This window comes from Microchirus variegatus (assembly GCF_963457635.1).
Source record: "Microchirus variegatus genome assembly, chromosome: 5".
Lineage (NCBI taxonomy): Eukaryota > Metazoa > Chordata > Actinopteri > Pleuronectiformes > Soleidae > Microchirus > Microchirus variegatus.
In genome coordinates this window covers 23016218-23026779 of record NC_139806.1, presented here as the reverse complement: position 1 = coordinate 23026779, position 10562 = coordinate 23016218, and the positions used below count along the sequence as shown (strand labels likewise).

The following is a 10562-nucleotide window of genomic DNA, read 5'->3' as shown; positions in this document are numbered from 1 at the left end:
CGGCATACAACTAACTTTATATGTGTTTACAAAGACCAAACAAGCAGAATAATGACATCAAATACCCCCCCCCCCCACACACACACCTAAAGAAACACCAAAACTTACACACTGCAGCTTTAAATATGTATGTATGTATGTATATAACATATACAGATGATGTAAGAATGTGCAGTATATATAGTGTCTTATATACTTTTTTCAGCCTAACCTATAAGCAATCTAAAGAAAAAGTACTATTTTTTAAATCAGATTAAATTTGGAAATAGGTCAACGTTTGCTTGTCACTTTCCTTTCGTTTTAAATGCTCTTCAATTTTCAGATCGATCAAAATCAGATTGATATCTGTCAGCCCTCCACTGATAACATGGCATGTAAAAGATAATGTGTCATGCTCAGTCATCACGCAGCCACGTGAAATGTGTGAATTTGTGTGATTTAAGCCCCAAAAGAGGTTAGTAGACCTCTAGCCTGCTGGTAATGGGTAACCTATTGATTGGGTACTGATGAGCCTGAGTAGGGATCATTAGTCTACTCTCCATTTTCATACTGTCAACCAAGTGCAGCATTTACAATTTACAGAGCAGTTTCATGCTGTACACTGAACACATTGGGCTGTTCCAGTTCCCATGAATGTGTATTTTTCTGTTTATGTCCTCAGCTCTACGCTATATTACTCTTTGTTGTTACACGAAACACCCAGCAAGGACATTGGCTATAATACTGCTTAGATGCTTAGAGAAGCGCCGCTGAATGTAAAACAGGTGTGAGAAAGCAAATGGGTAACCTCTGGGGATTAGAGGGAGGAGCCAGTGTGCATATATTATGACATTATTCTGTTATGTCAGTGTTATTAAAAAGTATAGGTTGGTGCAAATGTCATCACTATGTTGTATATTTTTACCGAATGTCACAAACAATCCAGTATTTTCTTATTATTACATATAACTCTGGATATTCAGTATCCGTCTTCACCTTGTTGACATTTCTGTGTTAACTTCTACTTGCCTGTCTTCAATAAAGCCTTGCGTCAATATCAGTCAGAGCATAGCGGCCTTGCACAGCAGCACCTATCAGTTCTTAGAGGGAAGCACAACACAAAAGTACTATCCATGACAACACTGGTTTGAACAAGCCCCTCCCACTGACAGCTGGCTTATTGTGTACCACACCACTGACGCAGCCTCGTTTCCCTGAGCTTCCACTGTTCAATAACTAATTTCAATGCAGACGTGCAGCATGTCGCTTTGAAAATGAGCCGGGCAGGCCCAATGGAAAGTCATGATCGGTTTGTCAGCGTTGCCGGGGTTAACCTTTCAGTTCACGTGAGGATTTTGAGATAGGTCAGATGATGCACACACCTCAGTTGCACAGTAGTGAATAACAAAAAAAGATGGCATGATCTGCATAAGGCCTAATAATTTGGTTTGCAATCAATTAATTATAAATCAAAGGTTATCATTTTTTGCAGCTCAATTGCAATGATTCTTCCTGACTCCAAATGACATTTTGCTGTGTCACTTTTTTATTGTCCCCCACAATTATGAACTTGGCAAAGGGCATCTATGTTTGTCACATTGCAGACACTCGGTTCTGATCAAGCCCAGAGGGGATGATGCTAATGTGAATAAAACTTTCTCGTAACACTATAAACCTGTGTTTGATTTAATTTTGTGATAAGAAAAGTGTTGGTGGTGATATCTTCAGACAGAAGTATGCATGTACTGCAGCATGACGACCTGTCCAGTCATCCCTCAACCAACGGTTACTTACAATGACATCACACATTAAATCCAAACACCACTTCCAGCAAAACAAACGGTAGATCCCCTTGATGTTTCAGTACACAGGGCACGCAAGCTCTGTCACATGTGGTCTAATGAACAGCAGGCTTGTACTCTTGATGGAGGAGGCTTTTGGGCATTAAGAACCATGTGTACTCACCACTTTCTGCCTGGACACACACAGACAATAGGACATGTCTAGAGTGCTTGGGGCCCAAACCCTGAGGAAGGGCAGATGGTCTCCGGGATTGAGGACCGCACCCCCATTTACATGAGAAAAGAGGCGGACAGAGGCGGGGGAACAGGTACCCTCGCTCCTATTTTCCCCTTCTATAGAGATTAGAGCGGAGTGACTCATTTACCCAACAGAGCCTGATCTAGGACCCAATTAGAAGCCTGCTGTCAACACAGCAATTAATATGAAGTTTGAGTATCCAGTTATTCTGATCTACAGTAGCCTGCACAAGCCTATTTTTAATCCATATTTTTTCCAAGATTTCCAGGTCCACTTTTATTTTGAGGTCTTATTTTGCAATTTGACTTTTGGGTGACTACATTTGTTTTTTATTACAAAATGAATAAAGGCCTTTTTTAATTTCAGCTCTACCCTTAAATTCAGTAAAACTGCCTTAAATGTGCACACACCTCAGATTTAAGTAGTGATAATGTAAACATTATAGTGTGGGAAATCAAATTAATGGGCAAAAGAGTAAAACCTGCTTTACTTGGTAATTATAATGTTAATATAATTTTCCCAGATCCCCTTCAGCTATTTGAGTTTTCACATGACATAAAAACCTCTGATACTTATTGAAAGCTGATGAAATTCCAGTCCAATGTCAATACATAAACTGCTTACAACATCAATGTGTTTTCTGATTTAAGAAAAAAAAATCCTTAAGGATTGCTAGTGTTTGTCTTACTTTTAACCTGAGGCATCTTTTCCCTTAACACATAAACATCTCTGTTGCAGCAGCTGCACATTTTTCAGGGCTGAAGCCGCTCTGTAGGTGGAATGAGGCAGCTCTGTTATTTTGACTTAATAATCAACAATATTGCTTTTTAAGTGAATACCCTATTTTCTTTTTATTATCTTTATGTATTATTTCCAAAAAAAAAAAGTATTTGAAAAACTTAACAACAACATGTTAAGTTTCAATTTAACCAAACACTGATAAAAAATGAAGCGAGAGGTGTATATAGTCATGTAGTCATGTAATCTGCTACACTGTATATTTTGTCTCCTCCCTGTGGCTACTTGGAGTACTGCCTTCTACTACCTTCTTATCACATTTTGTACGTCCATCCATCCATTTTCTATTGGTTTATACTCCACAGGAGGATTGTGCATGTTTAAGGACCCAAAGAAAAAAAAATTCTAAAGATGGATATAAGGAAAATATATATTTAAAAAATATGTGGAAGTTGTTGATTCGTGGATTACTCTGGTGTAAGCTATTGCTTCCCAAAGTGTGAACTGAGGCACCCTGGTGGGCATTGGTGGTATTGCAAGTGGGCCTCAGACTGGGCTATTACAAATCCCTCCATTTGCTGAATTCTTCAAAACATAACCAAAACTTTGTTCTGGGAAGAAATATAGAAATATTATTATTATTTTTTCAAATATTTTACAAATTATTTTGTCTCATTTTGTTGTTATAAAAACTCTTTGTTTATTTATGACAGAGTAACTCATGTAGGGTTCAAGTTTTGTGATTTGTTGGTAATATGGACAGAATATTTTCCACAATTTCATTGTTATCGGTTTACTTCAATAGATCGTTTTTTCCATAAGCCTGTTTTCATATGCATTTTATTTTTTGCATCACTCTCCATATAGTGGGATCCTTGTTAATAAAGGTCTTATTCTAAGGTTGCAAAACCCACATTTTTATTGTATTGACTTTTATTTTTTTAAAGCGATTATATACAGATCATGCACTGTGGTGACCCCTAGAGAGGGAGAAGCTGAAAGAAAAATACTCTTACACAACCAGTATTCTTAAACAGTATTCAAAACAACCAACTGCACTATTCTGCACATCCTGATAATTATTTGCATATGTTTCATCACTACCAGTCAGTGAAAAACTGAATACGCCACTGATATACAGTGGCGTACACAGACAATTGAAAAGGCTGGGGTGAAAATAAAAACGGCACCTACTGCAAAAAAAGAATGACTTGGGTCAAAGACAGATCAGACCTCCACACATTATTGTTTAATTAAGCAAATTCAAGTAGCTTATTGTAGAAATGTTTGTCGCCTTTTAAATAGCTGTGTTTTTCAAGATATGCAAACAAACCTTGGTATAATTTTGATTATTGATATCCCAATAAACTGTTGAATTTCTTAAGGTCTACTAATATGTCACTAAACATACAAATATAACTATTGTAGGTCATTGTGATTTTGTTTTATTTTTATGTCTTGATCATATATATTTTTACATGACCTGATCTGGCCACCATTCAAAACATGGCTTGTGACTAAAGAGGACAAATATCTATAACATGTTTTGTTGTTTTCTTTATTTGTATTTCTCATTCTACTGCTGTACATTTTTTGCCAATAAAAGTTTGAATAGGGACATTTTAAGTCTCCAAATGTCTCAAAATGCTAAGTTTTATATCATTAAGGCCTCAGTTGTGGCCTGATGTTAACACATGTGAAACGCTTAATCGATACATGTGGCAATACTTTTACGTTAATCGATGCAAATGGATGCATAGTAGCAGATCTCTTGTTATAACCAATGTTATAATCAGTGAGGCGTCCTCTCCTCACCATCTCGCGGCCACCACTCACACAGATCTCCGCCCCGGTCATCTTAGGCTTCAGCTCGGAGCCCGGATGCGCCGCCATGCCGACCCTATCAGCGAGTGGAATCATTTATACGCCAATCTGCCTGACGCTCGAGTTGACTGGAGAAGTGGACGACGGGCCACTGTGAGGGTCGGAGACGCCGTTGCTACGGACACAGCGGCGCGAACAGCCGCGCTATGTTTTCCTGCGTGTTTGTGTTTTGTATTGCTGTTGCAGGGAGACTTGTGTTGCTAGCTACGCTAACGCTAGCTTGAGTCGAGTCGTGGGGTAGTGACAGTCCGGCCGGAGGCGGGGAGTAGAAACAAACTGAGGTGAGATTGACTGTTATTTTTCATGGTGACTACACTGTTGACTGTATGCGTATGGTGGCCATTTGAAAGGTAGTATATCCCTCATAACCGTCCGGGACTCATACTGAAGTGGTTCTAGGCAGCCGCGTATGCGAGTTAACTGTTTTTGACAAACAACGCGTTTCAGCATGTAGACAGGAGCCCAACGTTTACTCAACGTTCTGCCCCGCGACAGAGAAGCTAGGAGCTAGCGTGCTAACTGTCCACCACAACTGTCTCCCAAACTTTTGAGGTCAGTAACCCCGTCAGGAGACACACGGTTAATAATATGTACCATTTCTAACAATGGCGTAGTTCCTGGGAGTCTTCATTTAAAGTGACACTTGTTTCTGTAACACGGTGTTTGTAAATGACAGAGGAAAGTAAAGGAATCTCAGCTGACCTGACCCTGTGTTTGAGTTGCTCTCTGGAGGAAACAAGTCCCTGGGCTAAGGTTCCAGGATCCCAGAAGTTTGCTGAAGTAGTTTTAGTGTTGTTGCTGTAGTTGTGGTTTTCTAAAGTAGGGTTGGTATATTGTATACAGGCATCACAGGAACATTTATTTACAACATTCTGGTTTCCAGTTTTGCAAATTTAACTATATCGCCTCAAAGAAGATGAAGATGCATGCACTTCTAAATTGTTCCATCAATTGTTGTTAAAGCTCCAGTGTGTAAGAATTATGGCACGTATCTGAGTGGAATGGTTCAGTACAGTACATGTTTTTTGTGTGTTTCCATTAGGAATAGTACGAAAATAACTGGCCTCATCTGTTCCATTTTTTGGTACCCTTCCTTTGGGCTACCAGAGGTTGGTTAGCTGATTGAATAGAAAAGCGTCACTCGCTTGCATATTATCATTGATATGTTGTGTTGCATTCAATGTTGTTCATTGTCGCCGTACCGTTACAAAGTCACGCTGATTTGCCCGTTGAGCGCAGTGCAGATCCATCCTCTCAAGTAAAGGTACTGTTCTCAGTCAAAATGCAAGTCTGCGGGCTTTAATATTCCAAACTGTACTGTACTGTACTGTACTGTACTGTACTGTACCATGATGGAAACACAACGTTAGTGACATCTAATGGCTTCACTGCAGTTTGTAACCCGAACAAATGGAGGACTCCTTCACTCACGCTTCTTTTTCTTCAGCACAGCAGGGAATTATGGTGGCCACGTACCAGAAAGGATGTTGCTTTTCTTTGTTTGCATGGAGACACATGCTCTGGATGGACTGTCTGTTTGGGCTCTTGAAAAAACATGGCTGCGCAAGTTGGTGGCTACCATAAAGCATGGCCCTTGTCTAAACTGTAAAGGGTCTTATTCTAAAACTACAATGAACTAAAACAAAATAATTTTCATTATAATTATTGTTTGTTGTTTGTTTTCTCTGAAAAAATCATTTTCTGGACAGTAGAACTATATTAGGGAAGCACCTCCTTTTGCATAGTCCTGTTCACCATTCACATACATATTTATTTTATTCAGTAGATTGTATTTGAAATATTTTAATTAACTGCCTGAACAAACATCACTCTGTTGTGTGATTTTCAGATCCAGAAAACTTCCAGATCCGTATCACTTGTGGAAACCAGAAGAGATGTCTGCTCATGAGGATAAAGTAAAAACTGGCAGTCCCCAGGCCAGCTCTGCTTCATTTCTGCAGCTCCCAGATTGTACTGGAGGTTACAGTAATATATCTGTAATGGTGGAGGGTACCAGAGACCCACCAGACAGTGCTGCTGCATGTCCTGTCCCAGGCACTGCAGCCTCACCTAAACACACCAGCACGACTGATGCGTTTTCTCACTCGGATAATGCTGGAGAAAGAGCCAGAGGGAACGAGAATAACATTAGTCGCAGGAACAGCTTTCATCATTCCAAACAACAGCAACAAACAAAGCTAGCAAAACGGCGCAACACAGCAGGCTCTAGTTTCAAGCATCCATCATCTGGTAAGAGGAGACGAAGGGCAAACTCCGAGAGTGACTCCGTCCTGCCAACCAACTTCCTTTTAGGTGGGAACATTTTTGACCCACTGAATCTCAACAGCCTGCTGGATGAGGATGTCAATAGGGCACTGAATGCAGAGACACCCAAATCCTCCCCTCTTCCAGCAAAGAGTCGAGACCCAGTGGAGATCCTTATACCCAGGGACATCACTGATCCACTGAACCTTAACAGTGGGATAGCAGACAGCAGCTTTTTAGTGTCCTCCTATAGGAGCAGTGGCAGGAAGAGACACCGCAACAGACACCATGGGGGTGGGGGAGGAGGGGGAAGTATTTCCTCCACACAGATCAGTCTCTCAGAATCAGGAAAAGGTGAGGTTACATCTGGCAGCTCCATACTGTTCCCAGGTTCATTGGCCTCATCTTCTGCAGTAGATGTCTCCAAAGACTCAGACAGTTTATCCAGTACCACAAAGGAATCCCATGAGCATTCAACTGACAATTCTGCCAACTGTAAAGAAGAAATGACCTCTGCATCTATTGAGGATTCCACTTCCTCCATTTTGGGAGGACCAAACCATCATACAAGCAGACGCAAGCGCAGGCGCAACTCTGGCAAAATGGAGCCTCCTGTAACCCATTCTACCCCCATTGGAAAGTCAGGATCTGCTGATAGGTGTTGCAGTACAGGGGGACAGAGAAATTCCCAGTCGTTCCACACCCCAAAAAGTGGTTCTAAGCACCAGCAGCATCACAACCAGGTGAAGGAGAACCAGAGGAAGTTCCAATACGGCAACTACAACAAGTACTATGGCTACCGCAACCCAGGTGCTAGTGAAGATTCAAGGGTGCGTTTGCTTCGTCCAGAGTGGTTTGAAGGTAAAGAGGTACTGGATTTGGGATGCAACTCAGGCCATCTAACACTTTATATTGCCAAAGTGCTGAAACCTGCCCGCATATTAGGCCTGGATATTGACGGTGGTCTCGTACATGCAGCCCGAAAGAACATCAGACATTATCTTTCTGAGCTGCAGACCCAAGAGGCCAGACGTGCTATGCAGGAGAAAACATGCACTGAACAGGAGGAGAGGAATGGAAATGATAGTCACACTGGCACTGAACAGAAGCACAATGAAGCGGAGAACAGGAATGAAAATGGGAAACCAGAGAAAAAAGAAAGTGTTCTTGCAGCAGCTGTAAATGACAATGACTCCTGTCACACAGATGAGACAGGGACCCAGAGGCAAAGCTCCAAAACAGAGGAAATGGAGCAGGAAGATTGTGATTCATCCACCACTGATCACTCTGTGAGCTGCTCTTTTCCCATGTCCCTGCGTATCGCCAGGGGACCCATCGCTGCACCTCCACTGACAGAATCATCCAGCCCACGGCCCGGGGAGTTCCCCTCAAATGTGTCCTTCGTCAAGGTAAGACTGCGTTCTCTGTATAGACATCTGGTGCAGCGTACATGAGGTTGCTATGTTACCGTATCTCAGGAGCCTAGATGAAAGTAAAGTGAAATTTAGTACTTCACAGTGAGACACAACCTGCACTAAATCTAAATTCCCATCACATCTAAAACTGTGTGTCATCATGATGTAAAGACGCCAAAATTGTCTGACACCCGAGTGGTGGATATTACTGTCACAGTACCGTTAGTTCCACATTTGTTTCCAACTACATGCTCTATAAACCTACTGATGCTGTGACCTGAAGGAAGGATGCAGCAAACAGGATGCATTTAGTCCTTTTCACCAGATTGATGATGATACTAATGGCATCAGACTTTGTTTCCACTGTGGACTAATAATGACATTAACATTTCCAGCAGCGTCTCATTATGGGTTTTAATTATTGTTCTTGTTTCGAAGGGAGTTTCTTCTCTCCACTGGTCTTGTGTCCACAGGGCCTGTGTGCGGCACTGGGCAGAGATGTGTATAAGTTGGGTGCAGAAAGGGAGAAAATTAGAGGAGATAATTAAAGGAGAGTGTATTATCTCAGCTGTGAAAGACCCAAAGATAAGACCTGAATGGTTTGAAAGGGCTGTGTTGCATTTTCTTTGAGAAAACTTATTGTGTCAAGTAAAGTGTAAAAAGCTGACAGGGAAGAGTATTTGTGATTAATTAAGATTTGGTGATTAAGAGGAAAAAATGATCCCTACATATTGCTTCTTTGATGCGTGGTATATCAAACTAGTGAATTAGCAATGTATCTTTTCCGGATATGACATCTGAGTCATATGGTTGTTTGCCTCTATATGTGGCCCTATGTCAGCTGAGATAGGCACAGCACCCCCTGCGACCCTCCGGTGGAGGAAAAACCAGTAGATGATGGATGGATGGATGTTTCAGAAATAGCCTTAACTTTATGGAAGTCGAGGTCCTGTTTTTCTCATCCCATCTCTCCTCTCCTTCAGGCCAACTATGTACTGGAGAATGATGCTCTGCTTATGACTCAGCGGCCAGAGTATGACGTAATCCTTTGCCTGAGTGTTACCAAATGGGTTCACCTGAACTGGGGAGACAGCGGCCTCAAGCGGCTCTTCAAGAGAGTCTACAGACACCTCCGTCCTGGAGGAATGTTCATCCTCGAGCCACAGCCGTGGAAGTCCTACGTGAGGAGGAAGAAGCTGACTGTAAAGAAACAACTCATAATGCTGTTGTGCTGAAGTCTGATTTTAAACTTTGGTTGATTTTACTGAATTATATATATTTGTTGTCTTGCATAACAGGATAATATCTGCAGGAATTACCACAGCATCCGCCTCAAACCTGACGAGTTCTCATCATACCTCACCACCGAGGTGGGCTTCACCAGTTTTGAGTTCCTTGGGGCCCCAAAATGTTCAATAAGAGGTAACTCAGCGGTTTGTCAGTACTAAATTGTGACTTGTTAATTGAATCCCATCATTGCTTAAAATGATTCCTTTTTATCATGACAGGTTTTCAGAGGCCAATCTACTTATTTCACAAATGACCGCTCCTGCCTTCATGATCGTTGAATGTGAGTATCCTAAATACAAGCTAGCCAGCTGCCCTGCACTGCAAGGAGCCATGTGGAATTGTTAACAGTTACTCCAGCTTTTCACGTGCTGAAGATGACATTCGCAAAGGAGAAATGGGACCAGAAGTTGAATTAATTTCATAAAGATGAGATCTGATGACGAGTGGCACCTGTCAGAATTTTCTTGGAATTTTTAAAGATTGACATGAAGCTCTAAGAGGAGTCGTTAATGTATAACCCTAGCCAACGATGGAGGATATGCTCACCTGAACAGTTTCTTGGACTATCTTGCGCTAATGATTGAATGACCAGTTTGACGGATAGCCATAACGTTTGAATACCTGCGGCCATACATCTCTACTTTCATAACTTTATTCTGTGGCACCACGTTACCATACATTATACATATTAGGGTTGTGGGATCAGGAGTAATTTTGCAGTGTGCCACCATTGCCACTTAAACTTGCAAATTGTCCCACTGCAAAACTGCAACATAAAATTGTCTTCCCACAGACATGATATCCCCTCACTGCAACACTTGAGTGCAGAGAAAGGACACTGCAGTCTGTGGGTAAATCAAGTCCCACGTTCTCGGGGCTTCATATCAAATTACCTGCTACTAGTGATGGCATAGAACACGATTTAAATACAATTTTGCTGAATTTGACACA

The 10562-nt window shown here is 41.5% G+C and overlaps 1 protein-coding gene across 1 annotated transcript; it reads left to right on the top strand.

Moving 5' to 3' along the window:
• Positions 1–4786: 4786 nt before the first annotated feature.
• Positions 4787–9864, top strand: mepcea (methylphosphate capping enzyme a; the record flags this gene model as incomplete). The annotated part of the gene is made up of 5 exons (XM_083890467.1): positions 4787–4922; positions 6491–8315; positions 9305–9523; positions 9620–9743; positions 9830–9864. The coding sequence occupies exons 2-5, from the start codon at positions 6537–6539 to the stop codon at positions 9862–9864; spliced, it is 2157 nt and encodes a 718-aa protein (XP_083746593.1). The 5' UTR covers positions 4787–4922; positions 6491–6536.
• Between the last annotated feature and the right edge of the window lie 698 nt (positions 9865–10562).